This window comes from Cebus imitator, unplaced genomic scaffold, assembly GCF_001604975.1.
Source record: "Cebus imitator isolate Cc_AM_T3 unplaced genomic scaffold, Cebus_imitator-1.0 Scaffold109, whole genome shotgun sequence".
Taxonomy (NCBI): domain Eukaryota; kingdom Metazoa; phylum Chordata; class Mammalia; order Primates; family Cebidae; genus Cebus; species Cebus imitator.
Genome location: NW_016107424.1, coordinates 4,389,823 through 4,414,586, shown reverse-complemented (window position 1 = coordinate 4,414,586; position 24,764 = coordinate 4,389,823). Strand labels below are relative to the sequence as shown.

Genomic DNA, 24,764 nt, shown 5'->3' with positions numbered 1-24,764 from the left:
GTATTTCTCTAATGACCGGTGGTGACCCTGAAACAAACCCATAATATCTCTGAGATGTGCTTGCATAGGCAGCATGGTAAAGACCAAAGTTTATTGTTTTTAACATAGCTATCTAACTGTTCTAACACCATTTTTGTTTAAAACATCCTTTTCACCTTGAATTGTCTTAACAACTTTGGCAAAAAACAACTGCCCACCTATACATAAATCTGTTTCTGCATTTTTCTTGTTTTATTCATCTGTGTCTATTTTTATAACAACACATTGTCTTGATTACTATAGCTCTATAAGACTTGAGATCAGGTAGATTAATTTTTCCAACTTGGTTCTTTTTCAAAATTCCTTCATTCTATGTCTTTTTCATTTCTATATAAATTTTAGAATGTAGCTTGTTCCTTTCTACCAAAAAAGCCCATTGAGATTGTGTTGAATCTATAGGGGAATCTGGAGTAGAATTGATATATTAACAAAATTAAGTCTTCCAACTATGTCTCCACTTACTAAGCTCTTTAATTTCTTTCAGCAATGTGATTTAGTTTTCAGTATATAGCTCTTGCGAAATTTTCCCTAATCAATCATTTCATATTTTTGATATTTTAAATATTTCTAGATATAGCAATATAATTTTTGTATACTAATCTGTATTCTACAGCCTTGCTGACCTTATTTTTTTAGATTTCATAGATTTTCTACATATATGATCATGTTGTCTGTGAATAATGACAGTTCTTCCTTTTCAATCTGTTTGCCTTCTGTTTCTTTAATTACCGGCTGAAACCTTCAGTGCAATGTCAAATAGAGGTAGTAAGAGCAGAAATACTTGACTTGTTCATGATCTTAGGGATAAAGCATTTAGCCTTTCACTATTAAGTATGATGTTAGCTGCAGGTTTTTTTGTAGGTGATCTTTATTAGATTGAGGACTTTACCCTTTATTCCTATTTATGAAGGTTTTTTTTTTTCTAAATTAAAAATGGATGTTAAATTTTTCAAGTGCTTTTTGTCCATGTATTGATTATGTGGCTGATTTGATTTTTTAGGTCTATTAATTGATGAATTATATCAACTTTTGAATCTAAAACTAACATATTTCTGAGATAAAGCCTACTTGGTGATGAAATATTACCATGTTTATATATTGTTGGGTTTGATTTGCTAAAACTGCTTAAATAATTTTTGCATCTATATTCATGAGGGATGTTGGTCTCTCTGTATATTTCTCCTTGTAGTGTCTTTGGCTTTGGCCCCAGAGCAAGGCTGGCCTTGTAGAATGAGTTAGGAAGCATTCGACCTGTTTATCTTCAATTATCTGGACAAGCGTGCATAAAATTGGTATTATTTCTTTCTTAAAGTTTTTGCCAGTAAAGTTATCTGGGCCTGGTGTATTTTTTTAAAAGAAGTTTTAACTACAAATTCAATTTTCTTTTGTAGATATATGAGAATTCAATTTATATATTTCTTTTTGGTTGAGCTTGTTAGCTTGTACCTTTCAAATAATTTGTCTATTCATTTATCTAATTTATTGACATCGTTCATGATATTTTGTTATTTCTTAATATCTGTAGAATATGTAGAGCTATCACCTCATTCTGATATTGGCAAATTGTCTTTTTTCCTGATAATCTGGCTAGAAGTTTATTTTACTGATATTCTCAAAGAACCAGCTTTTGGTTTCATTGATTTTTTTTTTTTTTCTGTTTTGTATTCCACTGGCCAGATCTTTATTATTTCCTTTATTCTTCTTACATCGTGTTTTTGTTCTTGTTCTGTTTTCATTAAAGCTGATGCCATTAATTTGAGATCTTTTTGTTAAACAGACATTTAGTACTACAAATTTATCTTAGTGTTACATTAGCTGCATTTTTTCTAAGACACAGGGTTTCCTTCAGTCACCCAGGCTGCAGTGCCGTGGTGTGATCATGGCTCACTGCAGCCTTGAACTCCTGGGCTCAGATGATCCTCCTGCTTCAGCCTCCCAAGTAGCTGAGACTACATGTGGGAGCCTCCACCCTTGGCCAACTTTTTTGTAAAGATGGGGATCACCCTGTGTTATCCAGGCTTGTCTCAAACTCCTGGGTTCAAGTGAGCCTCCCACCTCCACCTCCCAAAATGTTGGGATTGCAGGTATGAACCACCATGCCTGGCTCACAAAGTTTGATATATTGTGTTTTCCCTTTAGATTTTTTTTTTCTCTTATGTGACTCCAGTAGAACCCAACCCTTTAGATTTTGTGATCATGTGTTAGTTTACAAATATTCTGGGAATATTTCCTATAACTTCCTGACTTCTAATTTAAGTACATCATAACCAGAAAACATATGACTAGAATACTTTTAAATTTGAGACATTTTTTCTTTCAGTATTTCAAAGATATTTCACCACTTTTGTTGTTGTTTTTGAGACCATCTTACTCTGTTGCCCAGGCTGGAGTACACTGATGCAATCTCAGCCCCCTAGTAGATGGGATTACAGGCGCACACCATGATGCCCAGCTAATTTTTGTATTTTTAGTAGAGACGAGGTTTTTCCATGTTGGCCAGACTGGTCTCCAACTCCTGGCCTCAAGTAATCTACCTGCCTCGGCCTCCCAAAGTGCTGGGATTACAAGTGTAAACCACCTGGGGTGCCCTGCCCACTATGGTTTCTTCTTTGTTCCATTGAATGTTTATATTATTTTTTCTCTGGGTGCTTTTAAGGTATTCTCTTACTAGTTTTAAGTAATTTGATGCTTATATTGCTTTGGTGGTGTTTTATTCATTTTTCTTCTTCCTGAAGTTTGCTGATCTTCTTGGATCTGAAAATTTGGAGTTTTCATTAAACATGGAAAAAATATTAGCCATTATCTCAGCAATTTTTTTTCTCTCCACTATCTTTCTTGGCTTTCAGGGATTTAATTACACATATATTAGGCCACTTAAATTGTCTCAAACTTACTCTTTTTTGTATTTCTTTTTGGATAGCTTTATTTCTATATCTTCAAGTTTATTGCTTTTTTTCTGCTATATTCAATGGCTATATTATAGCCATTAATACAACCTAGTCTATTTGTAGTTTTCTTAACTGTGGGTTTTTAAAGTATGTTCCATGTCTATCTATACTTCTCAGTCTTGTAGCTTCTTGAACATAGAATATAACAACTGTTTTCATGTCTTTTCCTACTATTTATGTAATATATATCATTTCCAGGTAGGCTTCAATTGATCTTTTCTCTCATGAGTCATATTTTTCTCTTTTCTTGAATGTCTGACAATTTTTTATTAAATTCCAGACATTTGGATGCTGAATATTTTGTATTCCCATAAATATTCTTGAACTTTATTGTGAAATACAGTTAGATTGCTTGGAAAATATGTGACACTTTCATGTGTGTGTTGCTTTTAAGTTTTCTTAGGTAGGACTATTCTAGGGTTAATGTTTTCAAACTTGTGAGGTGAAGCCTTCTGCATACTCTACCTGGTAGCACATGAATTATGAGATTTTCAGCTCTTGGAACCAGGAACGATTCCTGGCCCTTTGTAAGCTCTGTGCTCTCTTTCAGATGGTTCTTTTCCCAGCCTTGAGTAGTTCCTTCATACACAGATGCTGATCAGTACTCAGCTAAAGCCTTAAGAGACCCCTCTATAGATCTCTTTAGTGAGCATTCTCTTTGCAGCTCTCTCTAGGACTCTGCTCTGTAAACTCTAGTTGCCTTGACCTCCCCTTACTCCTGTGCTCCATCACCTCAGCTCAGGGACATCATGGGAACATTCCACTCTCTGCAACTGAGACCTGGATATTTGCTTTGGATGATAAGCTGAGGCAATTATAATATTTACCTCATTTGCTTTTTTTCTTTTAGAAATCACTGTCCATTGCCTAATATATAAATCTTTAAAACCATGGTTTCATATATTTTCTGTTCTTTTAGTTGTTTTTAGTGGGATGGTAAATCTGGTCCCTGTTACTATATGTTATCTAGGTGGGCCATAATGATTTTTAAATATGAATATTTAAGTCGTCCCCAATCTGGGAAAATTCATTGGCAGATATGAACAGGGAAGGCATAAGCACAAATTGTAACAAGACCAAATTTTTTAAAAGTTTGAAATTTAGTGTTTTTGCACTCTTAATTTTCTATTTTAAGAAACGGTGGTAAATACTCTGAAAGCCAGGTATAATATCGTGCATACCCTTATTTCTGGACTCAGAGGGATTTTGAGGCCTATAAATGTTATGACTTACCCAATCACATAGCTAACAAGCAGCAGATTTGAAACCCAGATCAGGTCTGCAGATGCTCAGTCCCAGGTACTGTCCAATCTTCTGACATATACAGTCGATTCCATTATTTGCAGATGCTGTTTATAAAATCATCTAAGTGATAAAATTTGTAACCCAAAAGTCAGTACTTAAAGCTTTTGCTTTCATGGACACTGGCAGAGTGGTGAAAAATTTGAATTACTGGACACATATGTTCCCAGCTCTTATACTGTTAAGTGGGTCTTTTTGTTCTTTTTGTAGTGCCCCGTTTTTCACATTTTTGTGCTTTTCATTGATGATTTCATTTTTTAAAATGGCTCTGAACTATAGTGCTGAAGTCCTGTTTAGAGTTCCTAAGCAGAGGAAGGCTGTGATGTGTGCCTTACAGAGAAAAATTGTGGTTTTGGGCCACAGATTAAAAGTCATGGCCAAAACTGCAATTATTTTTCCACCAACCTAAATATGTGTGTGTGATAAGCTTGGTTCAGGAAGGAGTTCTAGCGCTGTTAGATGTGCGTGAAATGTTAGAGTCAACAATGTATGTTAAATAAGATATCTTGAAACATAAGCACACAAAAAAACAAGGTTGTATGTTGATCAGTTAGGGAAAATGTGACTAGAAGCTCACAGGAAACTAATCCTGTATTTCTTCCAGGAGCAATGGTTCAGTATTCATTAATTCAGTGTTTGGGGTAACTTTATAGAGCATAAGTGCCAGAAATGATAATTGACCATATTTAGTATTAATTTCTATAGAGAAATCATGAATTAAGAACTTAAAGGATGCTTTAGCCCTTTCCTACCTTATGAGAAGATACATGTGGAATGTTGTGTGTGATACTTTCGGCAGCTTAACTCATATCTAGCCATGTTCCAGTCAACCTTAGTATGTGATGTAAGATGAGCTTGATTCCTGCTGATCCAGGGTCTGAAGTTGTGTTTTCATGTTTTCTTTCCTGTCCTGGCAGTTACTCATGCCCGACTCTCTACCAGGCACACAAGCTTTGAGGAGAGGGAATATATTGTCCTAATCCGCATCAACGATGGGGGTCGGCCCCCCTTAGAAGGCATTGTTTCTTTACCAGGTAGGTATTTTGCTATAGACAACTCAGGCTAGTATCTGTCACCATGGGCCATTTGAGGAGATTCTCATCTTTGATGTGGGATTCTGCAACTATTCACTTGAATATTTATCCTACAAAATACTGTCTTGCTTTTCAGTTACATTCTGCACTTGTGTGGAAGGAAGCTGTTTCCGGCCAGCAGGTCACCAGCCTGGGATACCCACCATAGGCATGGCAGTTGGTATACTGTTGACCACCCTTCTGGTCATTGGTGAGTGTAATTTCTTAATTCAGCGTCTTATCCTGGGCCTCAGAAATGTGAGCTTATCTCAGGGCCTGTCTTCCTGGACTGGTCTAATGGCTGCTCAAATGGCAACCCAGGCAATAGCCCAGAAGGTAGATCACTGGCAAATTATATCAGACTTTCTTGGTTGGAGTTTCAGCTTTAGTACCACCCTCTGTCTCTATTGCCTTATTGTTTAGTTTAGAAATATAAGGGGCTTTATAGCCATCAATTGCTATATTTCATGCCTAGTTACAATGCTTTGTGATAAAGAGGGAAGAAATGGAGTGTGCCGTGTATCATGCACTGTGCTTGATGTGGGGGATAGCGACAGGCGAGACATACATCGATCCTACAACAGAGTTTATGGTCTCACCTGCCACTGTCGTGAGAGGTAGAAGTTGACAAAATCAAATTTTTTAGAAATGTGAAGTTTAGTGTTTTTGCACTCTTAATTTTCTATTTTAAAAAAGGTGGTAAATACCCTGAAAACCAGGTACAATATCATGCATACCCTTATTTCTGTGGAGACACTGAGATACCTGACATGTATAGTGTAGAACTTCCCTATGCATAGGACCCTGATTCTTTATTACTCAGAATAACTCATTGCATCATGACCAGAGCCTCTACCATAGCCTCTGGCCTGGCTAGACAATAGAGTCCCCTGATCTAGCTTTTTTTTTTTTTTTTTCTCGTTTGCAAACAACTCAGTGCCTACTCAAATTGTTTCCTTACCCAAAATGCTTGAGAGCAGAAGTGTTTCCAGATTTTTGAACATTTGTAAATACATGATGAGACTTGGGTCCCATCCCCAAGATATCTCAACATAAAATTCACTTTATACACATAGTCTGAAAGCATTTCATACAATTTTTTTTTTTTGAGATGGGGTCTCACTCTGTTGCCCAGGCTGGAGTGCAGTGGCACCATCTCAGCTCACTGCAAACTTTGCCTCCCAGATTCAAACACTTCTCCTGCCGCAGCCTTCTGAGTAGCTGAGATTACAGGCACCCGCCACCTATGCCTGGCTAGTTTTTGTATTTTTAGTAGACATGGGATTTCACCATGTTGGCCAGGCTGGTCTCAAACTGCTAACGTCAGGTGATCCGCCCGTCTGCCTCCCAAAGTACTGGGATAACAGGCATGAGCCACTGCACCCGGCTTCATACCAAATTTAGGTAATTTTGTACATGAAACAAAGTTTTGCCTGTAACCTGTCACATGAGGTCAGGTGTAGAATTTTCTGCTTGTGGCATCAAGTTGGTACCCCAAAAGTTTCAGATTTGAGATTTTCAGATTAGGGATACTCAACCTATGTATAGTAATTACCTTCTTTCAAGTGTTGTCCCCTCCACAAGTTAAACATATTAGAAGTAGGTACTTCATTATTTCATTCGTACCTAAGTGAAGTGGGTCATGGTTTCATATGCTTTTTCTTTTAAAAGAAAGGCTAGGATTATTCTAAGTATTCTTGATCTCTCAGCATCTGGTCTTTTATCTCATGATCCAGTGTGTCACACTGGACTCTGATTCATGCATCAGAGTATAAAGAAAGGGGTCCCCATTTCTTTATACCCTCCAGTCCACACTCCCTATGGCATGGGAGGGCGTTCATGTCATGGCCACTGCCCGTCCTAATGTGTGCATGGTGATCACCATTTCTCCCTGAGAACCACTATCTGCTGCACACTTTTCATGGTAATTGAGCTGGCTTTTTGAGGTCCCACTCACTTACCAAGGTCCCTTCTGCCTCTGCTTTATTGGCCCTCCCACCTTGAAAGGATTTTTGAATTTACATATCAAATAGCAGTTTTCTTAACATACCAATTTCATTCTATAATCCTGCCACAAGTTAAAGACTGGTTAAGTTTGGGGACATCTAGAAATAGAATAGGATTTTACAGTTTCATGCCCTTATAATTCCAAACCTATCTTGCAACTAAGTTTCTGAGCAACCAGTCTTTTCTGCCATGATTCCTCTTATAAACTTACTAGCAGGTTAGTTTCCTTCAAACAGCTCCCTTCTTTGTAGTAGACTGTTTGACAGTACACAATCAGTGCTAAGATGCGCACTGTAATTTTATCAGATGGGAGAAATCAAGAAAGTTAAATAGTCTACCCAGGGTCCCACAACAATGTAGGCAGGATGCAAGAGGAAGGTGCCCAAGGAAATGCGATGTCTGGTGTGGACACAATGAAAGTCAGCTTCAGGGAGGTGAGCAGGTCAGAGAACAGCTTTCTGGTTGTGCTAATTGGATTATTTTCTCTAGGAAAGGGGAAGAATAGAATCAATATTAAGTATATATAAAGTTCAGGAACTTTGTCAGGTGCTTATACACTCCATAGTGTGGCACATTAGGTCCTATATTCTTAGGGAGAGATCCAGTGAGAGCCACCAAGTCAGCTATGGCTTGGGACTTGAGACATACATACAACAGGATAAATGATAAGCTTATTTCCCTCCAAGAAGGTCAATAACTACAGTCCCTTATTCACTAGGAAATGAAACTTTGTTAAACCACATACAAAGATGAGTTTGATTTTTTCCCATCACAGTACTACTTCATAAATGAATGTGACAGTACATTTTAAAAGATCCCATTTATTTGACCCTGGGTTTTTTCTTTTAGGTATAATTTTAACAGTTGTGTTTATCCGCATGAAGAAGGATAAAGGCAAAGATAATGTTGAAAGTACTCAGGCATCTGAAGTCAAACCTCTGAGAAGCTGAATTTGAAAATGAATGTTTGAGTTTATATGTCAACTGCTATTTCAATAACAGCGATCTAATCCTATAATAGTACCTTTCATCCAACATGTGCATTATAATTTTTTAAAGATACTCCCTCTTGTCCTTTAATATTTACTAAGTATATATATACATCTCAAATATATATATATATTTGAGATGAAGTCTTGCTCTGTCACCCAGGCTGGAGTGCAGTGGTGTGATCTTGGCTCACTGCAACCTCCACTGCCTGCGTTCAAGTGATTCTCCTGTCTCAGCCTCCCGAGTAACTGAGATTACAGGCACCATACCTTGCTAATTTTTGTATTTTTAGTAGAGTTGGAGTTTCACCACCTTGACTGGGCTGGTATTGAACTACTGACCTCAAGCGATCCACCTGCCTGGGTCTCCCAATGCAGGCATAAGCCACTGTACCCACCTGCTTAGATATTTCATGCGCTATAGATATTAGACATTTTTCTTTTTCCCATGACGTTTTTTCCTTCTGCAAATAGCTTAGCTGCTTATATAAAACAAAACAATGTGTTTTTCTCTTTCCTTTTCCCAAGACAGACTCATTAACTATTCTGTACATTTTTTTCTTTATCAAAGAGCTACATCAGTTGTGTCCCACACAACTTCCTGGATTCCATTTCTGTTTTTTCTGATTCCATCCTTTGTCTGCTTAATCCTTGTCTCCTTTGGTATTTCACTGTATTTAAAACATTTTTCAGAAAAGAACAAAGTTATAACTCGGGGAAAAAAATAAAACAGCCTTTTCCCTTAGTATGAGCAGAAATGCTTCTGTGTCATTAATTGTCTGTCTTTAACCCATGTGACATATGTTGCTCTTTGATTGAAATTCTTCAACTTGGAAATGACACAGATGCACAGAAGATGTTTAAACACAACTTACTCTGTAAACCTTGGTGCAAGAACCAGTCAGCTGGCCAGGTTTCCTCACTACCTGCCATGCTTACATGCTGCGCATGTTTTCTTTATTTGTATGTTAATAAAGTTTTGGTTATTATATATTTAACATGTGGAGGAAAATGAGACATAAAAAGAGTGGTAACAAATCAAGAATAAACACTGGCTGTGGGCATTTTTGTTTGCTGATCTCTTCAGCTCTGCTTCCTGTTTCTTCTTATTTGTGGAGGGAAGAATTTTTTTATGTTTAAAAATGATTATTTTTCATGTTTAAAAATGGCCTCCCCAGCAGCTCCAGTCAGGGCTTATAGATAAAACTCCCATCTCCCTGAAACAGAGCATCTGGGGGAAGGGCGGCTGTGGGCATAACTTCAGCAGACTTAAACGTTCCTGCCTACCAGCTCTGAAGACAGCAGATGATCCTGACAAGGAGGATTCTCCCAGCATAGCACTTGAGCTCTGCTAAGGGACAGACTGCCTCCGTGAGTGGGTCCCTGACCTCTGTGCCTCCTGACTGGGAGACACCTCATACAGGAGAGTTCTGGCTGGCACCAGGCCAGTGCCCCTGTGGGACAAAGCTTCCAGAGAAAGAGTGGCAGCAGTCTCTCCTGTTCTGCAGCCTCTGCGGGTGATACCCAGGCAAACAGGGTCTGGAGTGGACCCCCAGTCAATTGTAGCAGACAGGCCTGACTGTTTGAAAACAGAAAACAACATCAACAAAAAGGACCCCAACATAAAAACCCCATCCAAAGGTCATCAGCCTCAAAGATCAAAGGTAGATAAATCCATGAAGATGAGGAAAAACCAGTGCAAAAATGCTGAAAATCCCAAAAACCAGAATGCCTTTTCTCCTCCAAATGATCACAACTCCTTTCAAGCGAGGAAACAAAGCTGGACAGAGAATGAGTTTGACAAATTGGCAGAAGCAGGTAATAACTAACCTCTCCAAGCTAAAGAAACATGTTCTAACCCAATGCAAGGAAGGTAAGAACCTTGATAAAAGGTTACAGGAACTGCTAACGGTAATAACCAGTTTAGAAAAGAACATAAATGACTTGATGCAGCTGAAAAACACAGCACAAAAACTTCATGAAGCATATATAAGTATTAATAGCCAAATCAAGTGGAAGAAAGGATATCAGAGACTGAAGATCAACTTACTGAAATAAGGTGAGAAGACAAGATTAAAGAGAATGAAAGGAATGAACAAAGCCTCCAAGAAATATGGGATGATGTCAAAAGACCAAACCTATGATTAACTCGTGTACCTAAAAGTGACGGGGAGAATGGAACCAACTTAGAAAACACACTTCAGGATATTACCCAGAACTTCTCCAACCTAGTAAGACAGGGCAACATTCAAAGTCAGGAAATACAGAGACCACCACTAAGATACTCAAGAAGATCAACCCCAAGACACATAATTATCAGATTCTCCAAGGCTGAAATGAAGGAAAAAATGTTGGGACCGGATCCAAGATGGCCGTTTAGGAACAGCTCAGGATTGCAGCTCCCAGTGAAAGCACAGAGGGTGAGTGGATGACACATTTGCAGATGGATTTTTATTGCCCAAAGACCAGGAGATTCCCAGGCGAGGAGCCCCACGGGTCACCAGTGCGACTGTTTTGGCCGGCGCAGCCCGTTTAGGTCCCCACGGCTTTTGGCCCACACGGCTGCTTTGCGGTGCCCCGGCACGGCAGTTCTCCATACAAAATACACTGGTCCGGGTGCCCTTTTATAGCTGGCAATTGGAGCCCCGGGAAGGCGCAGTCGCCCATTCATCTGACTAAAAAGGGGTCTGAAACAGGGAGCCAGGCCAGGAGATTCCCGGGCAAAAACAAACAAAAAAGCCCCATGAATCTCAGTGCCACTGTTTAAGCCAGCACAGTGAGTCGCCACAGGGGAAATCACATAGACCCTGGCGCCTTTTCAACAGGTGACTGGAACACCTGGGAGAGAGTTGACTGTTCAGCTAAAAAACAAAAGGCTCTGAGGCAGGGAGCCAGGTGATCAAGCTCGGCTGGTCCCACCCCCACAAAAGAATAGCAATCAGAAACTTTGGATTGAGAGTTTCACAGCAAGCACAGCTGAATCCGGGACTGTCCAGCTCTGTGGGGGAGGGGCGTCTGCCATTGCCGAGGCACTCCACCACTTCGGAGGTAGTCTGCCGTTGCCGAGGCAACCCGCCATTGCCAAGGCAACCTGCTGTTACAGCAAGATTCTGCCATTACAGAGGTGGGCCACCAATGCTGAGACAGTTCTAACTGCACCCATATAAACAGGACTGCAGGGAAGTTCACACAACAGCTGGGCGGAGCCCACAGCAGCTCAGCAAAGCCTCTGCAGGCAGACAGTGACTAGGCTGCCTCCTTGCTGCACAGGGCAGCCCTGAAAAAAAAAAAGGCAGCAGCACAATGGAAACTCGTAAATAAAGCCCTGACTCCCTGGGACAGAGCACCTGGGGGAAAAAAAAAGGTGTTTATGAGTTCTGCTTCAGCAGACCTAAACGTACCTGCCCAGCAGCCCTGAATGAAAAATGGAGCTCACAACTCAGCACTTGAGCTCATGTAAAGGACAGACAGTCTCCTCAAGCGGCTCCCTGACCCCTGTATATCCAAAGAGTCACCTCATAAAGGAGAGATCAGACTGACATTTAGCCGGTGTCCTTCTGGGACAAAGATAGCAGAAAAAGAAACTGGTAGCAACCGTTTCTGTTCTGCAGCTGCTGCAGGTGATCCCCAGGCAAGCAGGACCTGGAGTGGACCTCAGCAGTCCTACAGCCGAGGGGCCAGACTGTTAGAAGGAAAACTAAGAAACAGAAATAACTTCATTATCAACAAATTGGACGTCCACTCAGAGACTCGATCTGAAAGTCAGCAACTACAAAGACGACAGGTGGATAAATCCACAAAGATGGGAAGAAACCAGTGCAAAAAGAATGAAAACACCCGAAACCAGAACACCTCTCATCCTACAGGGGTTCACAACTCCTCACCAGCAAGGGAACAAGGCTGGATGGAGAATGAGTGTGATGAAGTGACAGAATCAGACTTCAGAAGGTGGGTAATAAGGAACTTCCGTGAGCTAAAAGAACATGTTCTAACCCAATGCAAAGAAACTAAGAACCTTGAAAAAAGATCTGATGAAAATGCTAATGAGAATGGACAAATTAGAGAGGAATATAAGTGAATTGATGGAGCTGAAAAAGACAACACGAGAACTTCTCGAAGCATGCACAAGCTTCAACAGCCGAATTGACCAAGCAGAAGAAAGGATATCAGAGGTCGAAGATCAACTCAAAGAAATAAAATGAGAAGGCAAGATTAGAGAAAAAGGGGTAAAAAGGAATGAACAAAGTCTTCAAGAAATGTGGGACTATGTGAAAAGACCTAATCTACGTTTGATAGGCGTACCTGAGTGTGACAAAGAGAATGAGTCCAAGCTGGAAAATACTCTTCAGGATATTATCCAGGAAAACTTCCCCAACCTAGCAAGGCAGGCAAATATTCAAGTCCAGGAAATACAGAGAACACCACAAAGATATTCCTCATGAAGAGCAACCCCAAGGCACAGAATCATCAGATTCACCAGGGTTGAAATGAAGGAGAAAATGCTAAGGGCAGCCAGAGAGAAAGGTCGGGCTACCCACAAAGGGAAGCCCATCAGACTCACAGCAGATCTCTCAGCAGAAACCCTACAAGCCAGAAGAGAGTGGGGGCCAATATTCAACATCCTTAAAGAAAAGAACTTTCAACCCAGAATCTCCTATCCAGCCAAACTAAGCTTCATAAGTGAAGGAAAAATAAAATCCTTTGCGAACAAGCAAGTACTCAGAGATTTCATCACTACCAGGCCTGCTTTACAGGAGCTCCTGAAAGAGGCTCTACACATAAAGGAACAACCAGTACCAGCCACTCTAAAAATGTACCAAATGGTAAAGAGCATCAACACAATGAAGAATCTATATCAACTAATGGGCAAAATAACCAGCTAGCATCAAAATGACAGTATCAAATTCACACATAACAATATTAACCCTAAATGTAAATGGACTAAATGCCCAAATCAAAAGAAGGAAAAAATGTTAAGGGCAGCCAGAGAGAAAGGCCAAGTTACCTACAAAGGGAAGCCTATTAGACTAACAGTGGATCTCTCTGCAGAAACCCTGCAAGCTAGAAGAGAGTGGGGGCCCAATATTCAACATTCATAAGAATTTAACCCAGAAATTCATCTCCAACCAAACTAAGCTTCATAAGCAAAGGAGAAATAAAATTCTTTTCAGACAAGGAAATGCTGAGGGATTTTTGTTACCACCAGAATTGCCTTATAAGAGCTCCTGAAGGAAGCACTAAATACAGAAAGGAAAAACGTACCTGCCACTGCAAAAACACGCCAAAATATAAAGACGAACAACACTATGAGGAAACTTCATCAACTAATGTGCAAAATAACCAGCTAGCATTATGATGACAGGATCAAATTCACATATAATATTAACCTTAAATGTAAATGGCCAAATGTTTCAATTAAAAGGCATAGCCTGGCACATTGGATAGAATCAAGACCCATCTCTCATGCAAAGACACACATCGGCTCAAAATGAAAGAATGGAGGAATATTTACTAAACAAATGGAAAGCAAAAAAGCAAGGATTGCAATCCTAGTCTCTGATAAAACACTTTAAACAAAGATAAAAAAGGAAGAGCTAACTATCCTAAATATACACACACCCAATAAACGAGCACCTAGATTCATAAAGCAAGTTCTTAGAGACCTACAGAGACTTAGACTACCACACAATAATAGTGAGAGACTTTAACACCCTATTGTCAATATTGATCAATGAGAGAGAAGTGACAAGGATATTCAAGACTTGAACTCAGCTTTGAGCCAAGTAGACCTAATAGACATCTACAGAACTCTCCACCCCAAATCAACAGAATATACATTATTCTCAGCACCACACAGCCCTTATTCTAAAATTGACCACATAATTGGAAGTAAAACACTCCTCAGCAAATGCAAAAGAACAGAAATCACAACATTCTCTCAGACCACAGTGCAATCAAATTAGAAGTCAGGATTAAGAAACTCACTCAGAACTACACAACTACATGGAAACTGAACAACCTGCTCCTGAATGACTACTGGGTAAATAACAAAAGGCAGAAATAAAGAAGTTCTTTGAAACCAATGAGAAAAAGAGACAATGTACCAGAATCCCTGGGACACAGCTAAAGCAGTGTTAGAAGGAAAATTTATCACACTAAATGCCCACATCAGAAAGCTGGAAAGATCTAAAATCAACACCCGAACATCACAATTAAAAGAACTAGAGAAGCAAAGGCAAACAAATTTAAAACTAGTAGAAGACAAGAAATAACTAAGATTAGAGCAGAACTGAAGGAGATACAGACATAAAAAGCCCTTCAAAAAAATAAATGAATCCAGCTGATTTTTTGAAAAGATTAACAAAATAGATAGACCACTAGCCATACTAATAAGAAAGAACCAAATAGACACTATAAAAAATGATAAAGGGGCTATCACCACTATCCCACAGAAATACAAACTACCATCAGAGAATACTATAAACATCATTATGCAAATAAACTAGAAAATTTAGAAGAAATGGATAAATTCCTGGATACATACACCCTCCCAAGACTAAACCAGGAAGAAGTCAAATCCCTGAATCGACTATTTAAGCTCTGAAATTGAGGGCTACCAACCAACAAAAGCCCAGGACCAGACATGTTCACAGCTGAATTCTAAGAGATGGTACAAAGAGAAGCTGGTACCATTCCTTCTGAAACTATTCTAAACAATGGAAAAAGAGAGACTCCTCCCTAACTCATTTTATGAGGCCAGCATCATCCTGGTACCAAAACCTGGCAGAGACATAACAAAAAAAAAAGAAAATTTCAGGCCAATAACCCTGATGAACATGAATGCGAAAATCCTCAATAAAATACTGGCAAACCAAATCCAGAAACACATCAAAAAGCTTATCCACAGCAATCAAGTCAGCTTCATTCCAGGGATACAAGGCTGGCTCAACATACACAAATCAATAAACATAATCCATCACATAAACAGAACCAATGACAAAAACCACTTGATTATCTCAATAGATGCAGAAAAGGCCTTTGATAAAATTCAACACTGCTTCATGCTAAAAACTCTCAATAGGAGCTACTTATGACAAACTCATAGCAAATAGCATACTGAATGGGCAAAAGCTGGAGCATTCTCTTTGAAAACTGGCACAAGACAAGGATGCTGTCTCTCACCACTCCTATTCAACATAGTATTGGAAGTTCTGGCTAGGGCAATCAGGCAAGAAAAAAAAAATAGAGTATTCAAATAGGAAGAGAGGAAGTAAACATTCCTATACATCAACAATAGACAAGCAGAGAGCCAAATTGTGAGTGAACTCCCATTCACAATTACTAAAAAGAGAATAAAATACCTAGGAATCCAACTTACAAGGGATGTGAAGGACCTCTTCAAGGAGAACTACAAACCACTGCTCAAGGAAATAAGAGAGAACACAAACAAATGGAAAAAATTCTGTGCTCATGGACAGGAAGAATCAATATCATGAAAATGGTCATATTGCCCAAAGTAAATTACAGATTCAATGCTATTCCCATCAAGCTACTACTGACTTTCTTCACAGAATTAGAAAAAACTACTTTAAATTTCATATGGAAACAAAAAAAAGCCCATATAACCAAGACAATTTTAAGCAAAAACAAATCTGGAGGCATGATGCTACCTGACTTCAAATACACTACAAGGCTACAGTAACCAAAACAGCATGGTACTGGTATCAAAATATGTAGACCCATGGAACAGAACAGGGGCCTCAGAAATAACACTACACATCTACAACCATCTGATCTTTGACAAACCTGACAAAAACAAGCAATGGGGAAATAATTCCCTATTTAATAAATGGTGCTGAAAAAACTGGCTAGCCATATGCAGAAAACAGAAACTGGATCCCTTCCTTACACCTTATACAAAAATTAAGATGGACTAAAAACTTAAATGTAAAACCTAAAACCATAATAACCCTAGAAGAAAACCTAGGTAATACCATTCAGAACATAGGCATGGGCAAAGACTTCATGCCTAAAACACCAAAAACAATTGCAACAAAAGCCAAAATTGACAAATGGGATCTAATCAAGCTAAAAAGCTTCTGCACAGCAAAAAAAAAACTATCAGAGCGAACAGGCAACCTAGAAAATGGGAGAAAATTTTTGCAAGCTACGCATCTGACAAGCGGTAATATCCAGAATGTACAAGGAACTTAAACAAATTTACAAGCAAAAAAACCCCCATCAAAAAGTGGGCAAAGGATATGAACAGACACTTATCAAAAGAAGACATTTATGTGGCCAAGAAACATATGAAAAAAAGCTCGTTGTTACTGGTCACTAGAGAAATGCAAATCAACACCGCAATGAGATACCATCTCATACCAGTGAGAATGGCAATCATTAAAAAGTTCAACCATTGTGGAAGACACTGTGGTGATTCCTCAAGGATCTAGACTCAGAAATACCAGTTGACCCAGCAATCCTATTACTAGGTATATACCCAAAGGATTATAAATCATTCTACTATAAAGACACATGCACATGTATGTTTATTGCAGCACTATTTGCAATTGCAAAGACTTGGAACCAACCCAAATGCCCATCAATGATAGACTGGATAAAGAAAATGTGGCACATATACTCCATGGAATACTATGCAGCCATAAAAAGAATGAATTCATGTCCTTTGCAGGGATATGAATGAAGCTGGAAGCCATCATTCTCAGCAAACTAACACAGGAACAGAAAACCAAAAACTGCATGTTCTCATTCATAAATGGGAGTTGGACAATGAGAGCACATGAACACAGGGAGGGGAAATCACACTCTGGGGCCTGTTGGGTGGAAGAGGTGGTGGTGAAGTGGAAGAGGAGAGAGAACATTAGGACAAACACCTAATGGATGCGGGGCTTAAAACCTAGGTGATGGGCTGATGGGAGCAGCAAATCACCAAGGCACAGGTATACCTATGTAACAAACCTGCACGTTGTGTACATGTATCCCAGATCTTAAAGTAAAATTAAAAAGTAATTCAAAAAAATTGCCTCCCATGGAGAATTAGCCCAAGAGAAGGAGTCTATGATGAAACAAATTCACCACTCACATGATCGTGGATAGAACTGTTTCAGGTAAGTATATCAGAAATTTTTAAATTTTAAATAAGAGAAGCTTGGAGATTTGAAATAATTCTAGGTGTGGAACTGTTGTTTGGCTCCTAATTTGAGCCTTGGGAGCATTCAACATTACATGACCTCTCAGAAATTTTAACCAGGAAGAACTCAACTGTGGAAGGTTGCTCATACAATGGCTGTTGAAGCAGGCCATGGGGTTGGGTTTTTCATAAATAATCATCTTTGTGACCATCTATTCTATTTTTTAAAAGCAAAATGTAAGGCAAAATAAACTGTTTTTAAGACCTCAGTATTTCTTTCTCGTATAATAATGTCATTGGATACTTAGGGTGTCGCTTCACCAGCCGGAAATCTCTGTGGCTGGCAGCGCCTCTGCTTGGGTTGCTCTTGCACCTTTGGGCTTGCTCCACCCTCTCGGCCCAGCAGGCTGCGCTTGGCTTGTGCTACGGGCCCAGATCCTACCCTTGCCAAGAGCGAGCCAGGCAGAGAGAGGCGAGGGGTGTGTGAGGGAGCGAGCGTGGGGTCTGGCCACTGTGCACAGCCAGGCACACTGGCACAGACACTGGCTCTGTGCAATGCTGCAGCTGGACCAAATGTACCACAAGTGGCTTCTGCTGTGGGCACCAGTGACTGGACAAGGCTAACGTAATGGTGCCTGAAAGCTTGGAGATGCCAGGAACTGCAGAGCCCCAAAGAGGGTGTTACACTTTGCCACAGCCCTGGCTCAGGAAGCCCGGAAGTCTGGGCTCCCAGAAGGGCCACAGCTCTCCTCCTCATCACCCACAAAGTGGCAAACAGGGGGCGTATTTCAGCCCTGTTTGTGTTACAACTCTTTCAGTCCTGCCATTTGGTGGGTCTCGAGTTCTTGTCCTGCATCCAGGAGGAATGAGGTATGCTGACAACTAGAGGCTGAGCAAGGCAGAGAGGTGCTTCACTGAGTGACAGAACGGCTTTCAGGAGACATGAAGCGCGTAGCTTCTTTCTGCAGGCAGGTCTTTCCCGTGAGGGTGTTAGTCTGACTGAGTCTGGGGGTTTTCAGGTACTCAGAATGGAGGAAGTGCATGCTGATTGGTCCATGAGTGGCCATGGGCGGGCCTGGAAAAAGCACCATCTGACTGGCCAAAGAGTCATCAATGAATCCCTCACTCACAGCGGTAGACTTCACCTGGAACTGGCAGCCCGGCCCCCAGGCTTCAGGCTGTCCCCCCTTGAAGATGGGGTCTCACTGAGCACCTGCCCTATCCCTCTGCTAATAGCATGTCGTCCACACGCCTAAGCTGTCTGCATGCCTGTGCCAAGCCGCCCTCATTGCCCTCCCGCTTCAGCCTCCCTCCTGGGCTTGTTGGTGCCCAAAGTCCAGAGAGGGCCAAGGCAGCAGGGGGCTGGTGTGTCAGCACTTCCCTGAGCGCACACATAGCTGGCTGGGTTGCAACAGTGCCTGAGCTTGGTCACAACTTTGCTCCACCCTGGAGCAGGCATTGGGAGTGGGGAGAGGCCAGGGAGCAGGAGTGGGCACTTTTAAGCCTGCAGGGTCAGGGGGCTTCCTGGGGCCCCAAGAGCATGTAGGGACCACAGCAGCTGTGCCCAGGAGCTCAGGGCTCCCACCCCGCCAACTCAGTAGCAGGCAGGACTCCTGCCTGTTCCCAACCCCCTCTGGACCCACAGAGCTTACAGCCCTGGCAGTGCCTCCCTCACTGCAGCCGGCCTCTTTGCAGCAGCCGCCCCAGACAGGCCATCGCCGTCAATATTACACTGTTCCTCAAACGATTTTACCTCTTCCCACCCAGAAATGGGTAGTTATCTCCTGTCTGACCTCAAAAGACAAACTGAAAAAAAAAAAAAAAAAATTCCAAGAGCACAAAAAGCAAATGCACTTCACAAATTATACTCCAAGAGCTGAGGAATAGTACAACTTTTAAGCATCTCTGTGGGTATTCTACTTGTAAGTTTTTCTTGATGAGTGATGTGATGTTCAGGTCACTTAAAATTGCATTACTGCTTGCCCTGCTTATTTTCAGGAAATTACATTATTACTAAAAGATATCACTACTCTCCTGCTTCAACACCATGTTATTCTCAGGAGCAACTGGTGTCATGCAGTAATAGACTGATCACACAGAACTTGTTCATTGATTATTATTCATGTTGCTTGTGCTATTTCTTCCCTAGGCAGAGGGGTCCTCTCCCTCAACATTCTCATCCTTCCATGACCAGCTCTTTAAACCCATTCTTAAAGACCAGTTTAAATACTGGTCCCTCTGAGAAACCTTCTGACTTCTTACAGGAGACCAGGCCACTGCCTCACCTAAACTTCCACAGTGTAGTAAGGGACAGTGGTTTCCCTGGCCAGGCTCTATTCCCTCTTCTAGTAAGAATCGTTGGATCTCACACTGGGAAATGGCTCCCCCAGCTCCCATCCAATCAATATAGTTTGAGTAGAGCCAGCTCATTTTTCTCCATCCCCTCAGCTCTAGAGTTGGGCACTTTATCTCAGCAAGATTCACTCTGAAAATTTTAGCTGGAACCCTGAGAAAAGAGCTTGCTTTATACGGAATTTGCTAGGCTGGTAGAAGAGTAAAGCATTATAGTCACCCTAAGAGGTGAGTCTTTCCCTGAGAATGAGGACCACAGAAAATCAAGAAAGGAGAAAATCTTGAAGCTGTTGAATACCTGGATCCAGCTGTGCTGAAGCACAGCCTTGCCCTACACTTTTCCATCCCATGAGCCAATACATTCCTTTTTTTATTTAAAACATGATTTTTTTTTGCCCCTTGCAACCAACAGGGTGGATATTTATACTTTGCATATGGCCCTTCTCATGATCTACCATTAGTGTCTGTTTGATCTCCCCACATAGGCTGGGACTTTTTAGAATCTCTCTCAATGCCGCTGTGTGAGCCCAACTCCTGACTCATAGTGGTTCCTCCATAATTTTTTGAAGAATAAGTGAAATAGCTGATTCACTTTGGCCACTTAAATGACAACAGCTTAAGTGCCACCCATTTGATAAAGTCTGAACTAAAGAAAACAACTGCCATCCTTTCTGTTCACTTACGGTACACTCAGACACCCTTCATCCCCCACCTCACCACACTCCTTTTCTCAACCTGCAAACCCTGATGCTCCAAATATCCTCAGAGCAGGCCGTAGCAGTGAATGAGGCCTGTGAATGACAACGCTTTTGATAGTTTCTAGATGAGTAAGCAACAATTGTGAGATCGAGAGGGTCTCAGGGGTAGGTGGGGATAGAGTTGGAGGGTCTTGTTAGCAGTTATGTAGAAAATCTTGGGCTTCTATGGAGTAGTAAACTTAAGAGTGGAGAGATCAAGCTATTGATCCTTGGTGTAGATAATTCACAAGCAGAAATCAGATTACCTCAAGTATCTAATGCACACAGGGAATTATTTGCTTCTAGGATTTTATACAATGCTGTATTCATCATGAGAGCTTGGTAAACTTGGAAAAAATATAATAGTTCACAGTATCAACTTTAAAAACCATTGTAACCATTTCAAGTGTACGGTTCAGTGGCATTAAGTACATTCACAGTGTTATGCAACCATCACCACTATTCACTCCCAAACTTCATCATTCCAAATGAAACCCTGTACCCACTAAACAATAACTCCACACAGTAACACTACTCTAACTTTGTGTCTCTATACATTTGACTATTCTAAGTATCTCCTATAAATGGAATCATAACATTTGTCCACAATGGCAACATTTGAAAACAGGTTTTAAAATAGTAACCAAAAGAGAAAGTAGCATTCAAACCTAGAAAAAATTGCCTCATGAGACTGTCTCAAGACTAATGCTATTTTTGATGTGTTCATATGTGACATACTGTATACACATAAACACACATTTTGTACCTGTGAAGACATGTCCACACAATATAGACACAATGCACTTGCCTTCCCCAAACACCACACACACAAACACTCAGTGCTCCCAGGTTTGTCCTCACAGAAATCTGTCTCATTCTGGCTGAGCCCCAAGGAGTAGTCAGCTGTTGGATGACCAGTTGTCTAGTACAGGGGTTCTTGACGAATGCATGTCAGAATCACCTGGAGAAGCTTTTTTTAAAATATGCATTTCAGGGCTCTACCCTCAATTCAATTAACATCTCCAGCCATGAAGCCCTAGCCTTGGTATTTTTTAAAACTCCCCTGGTAGGTTGTACTATGCAACCACAGCTGAGAACCCTTGCTCCAGACAATTCTTAGAAGACCAAGTTAGTGCCAGGCTGGTGTGGAATATGATTCTTTTTAGTGTCTAAGGACTGAATTGTGTCCCCTGCAAAATTCATATGTTGAAGCCCTAATCCCCATGCTGACTGCATTTGGAAATAGGGCTTTAGGAGGTAAGATTAAATGAGGTCTTCAGGGTGGGGCCCTAATCTGATAGGAGTTGTGTCCTTAGAAGTAAAGACAGGCCAGGTGCTGTGGTTCACGCCTGTAATCCTACCATTTTGGGAGACTGAGGTGGGCAGATTGCTTAATTCAAGACCAGGATGGGCAACATGGCAAAATCCCGTCTCTACAAAGAAATACAAAAATTAGCTGGGATGGTGGTGCATCCCTGTGGTCCCAGCTACTTGGGAGGCTGAGGTGGGAGGATCACCTGAGCCAAGCTGAGGCTGCAGTGAACTGTGATCTCACCACTGCACTCCAGCGTGGGCAAGAGTGAGATCCTGTCTCAAAAAATAAGTAGATCAACATGAGAGCTTACTCGCTCTCTTCCCACACATACACAGAGGAGCAGGCACACAGGTAGCCAGCGAAGAAGTAGCCATTGCAAGCCAGAAAGAGAGGCCTTCCAAAAGGCCTTTTCAGATCAAGGCCTGACAGATCTTCATCTAGGACTTCTAGCCTTAGAATTGTGAGAGTTAAACATCTTGTCCATGGTATTTTGTTATGGCAGCCTGAGCTGACTAATACAGAATCTGAATCAGGATCCTCCTTCAGAACAACATCGGCTTCCCAATGCCCTCAACATCTTGGGCGCTTCTAACACTGACCAGTCCTGCCCAGGCCTTTCTCTGATCCCCACCTGGAATATGACCTGGAACTCAGGGAGGCTTCCTCAGCCCACAGAGATCCTTCAACTAAGAGCGGCCTGGGTCACTCTGTCACCACATCACAGCCTTGGAAACCCCAACCCTGAAGCCATGAAGAAGCCGGTTCTTGCCTGCAGAGAGCATCCCTCCTTTGCAAGCCAGAGCTGAGCAAGGAACAGCAGTGCTTCACTTTTCACCATAGATGCAGCTCTCAAAAACATACAGTAGTGTCAAGTGACTCTTTCGTGCATGTGCTTGGAAATATGACTTAGATAACATTATTGACAATGAAAAAATTATTTTTATAATATAATTAACTCTCATTTTATTGACTTTTTTTCTTTTTTTGGGTCTGCCTTGAATGCCAACCATTTTACTGACTTTCTGTTTGTATTTTTACTTACTAGCACGATAGAAACTCCATTCAACATCTCAAAACGACTTCCTTTATCTGCTATGTGCAAGTCACTTACAAGTCCTCTGGGCCCATAAAACAAGTAGGCTAGGCTACTGAGATGGTAGGCAATTCTAAAGGGCAAGGGGCTGCCATGGAATCCAGGGATAATTATGTTGACGGCAAAGCAAAGTCATGCGTGAAGCCTCCATGTGTTGTCTCCAGATCATTCTTGGTTTCTTTGAACAGAAATCAAAGCATCTTCTTTTACATGTTCCTCATCCTGGGCAGGGAGGCAGGAAGATTGAAGGAAGGAGGAGTGGGCTACAGAAGCCAAAGTTCATCTTACTGAGAGAAAGCATGTCCATTTTTTCCACTGCAATATTTGGGCAGATGTGTACATCTGGGATTTGAAGGCTACATTAGGAAGAGGAGAAGGGTGTGCACATGGGAGGTGGGAATAAAAATAGCATGTGTTTATCCAGCAATTTTAGTTCCTCTTTTGAATTAAGCACAGGACTGAAAGGAAATAGAATATATTTTTGGTAAAAGAAGACAAATTGGACCTCTCTCTGGCTCCTGGCCAAGGAAAGATCCCAAAGGCAGAATTTCCCAGGGCTCTGCTCAGTCACAACCAAAGTCAGGCATGGCCTTGGGTCATGGTGGACACAAAACTAGGGAAAGGGTCTTGATGTGTCCAGGTCAGCTGTGGAGCAGGAGGGGGAAGGCCCCAGCTGAGGGTTTCCCACTGAGTTCTGCCTCTTGCAGTGGGATCTCAGGCCGCCTTCCTGGGGCCTATGAGGAGGAGGGCAAGGATTTCCGTGTAAGCAAATGTGGCCTGGTGGGTACTTGCTAAAGTCCTGGCACAGTTTGGGCCAAATGCCATCACTGACGTGGGGCTTCTGTGGGGTGTCAGTTCCTCCTGAGCTATTGCTGTATCTCTCTGCTCAGATTCTCCTCTGGCAGCACCACGTGTCCAAGCAGGAAACTGCGAAATTGCTTGGGTCCTGGTGGGCACCAGCACATTCTCTCAGAGGCTAATAGGTCAGTGTGGCCCTCCCAGAAGCAGAGGCCATGACAGAATTAGACAGGCATGAGATTTAGTGGGGAAAGACCTGTGAAGAATAAACGGAGGGAACAGGAGTAGGTATGGAAAGCCCTCGACCTCTACAGGTGTTTGATAGCTGTTTAAGAAGGTAGGGAAGGAAGGAGGCTGGACAGCAAGAGTCTTAGGCCACAATGCTACTCTGAGAAATCTGAGCCAGGCTGTTGTGAAATCCCAGAACCAAGATCATCTGTTTGAGGACCTAGCGTTGGGAAGAAGCCACCCAGCTCTAGGACCCCACTGTGCTTAGTCACTGACTGGGAGTGTGACCCTGTGATCCCAAAGGTCTGCGAGCTCCCTGCAGTCGAGTCCTCTTCAGGAAGAGCTGATTACATGCTCCTATGGCTGTCACAGTAGCTCTTTTGTTCTTTTACTTATTCAGCTATTTCCTGAGCCCCACTGTGGCCAGGAACTGAGCTGGTCTCCAGGAATAACAATAGATAATAAATATACAGCATTAACAACGTGGCGGGTACTGTTTTAAATGCTTTTCATTGTATTATGTCACTGAATCCTTGCAACTATGAGACAATTGTTGTGTCTGTTGCTCACATGAGAAGCTGCCACACATAAAGGTTATGTAACTTGCTCAAGGCTACATGCCAAATAAGCGACCCCGAAATCTGACTCCAGAGCCCACGACCAAAGTTAATGGCATTTCATCTAACCTGAGGTGACATCTATTGTAAGATGTATCGTTATTTTATGTGACACC

The 24,764-nt window shown here is 41.4% G+C and overlaps 1 protein-coding gene across 1 annotated transcript in view; it reads left to right on the top strand.

The window, feature by feature from the left end:
* The window catches only part of CDH17 (cadherin 17), a 78,086-nt gene extending 68,643 nt beyond the window's left edge, over positions 1-9,443 (top strand). The window contains exons 16-18 of the mRNA XM_017538105.2: positions 5,207-5,323; positions 5,460-5,573; positions 8,219-9,443. Coding sequence (XP_017393594.1) covers positions 5,207-5,323; positions 5,460-5,573; positions 8,219-8,319 — 332 coding nt within the window. The 3' untranslated portion in view covers positions 8,320-9,443. The remainder of the gene's footprint in view (positions 1-5,206; positions 5,324-5,459; positions 5,574-8,218) is intronic.
* The last annotated feature ends 15,321 nt before the right edge of the window (positions 9,444-24,764 follow it).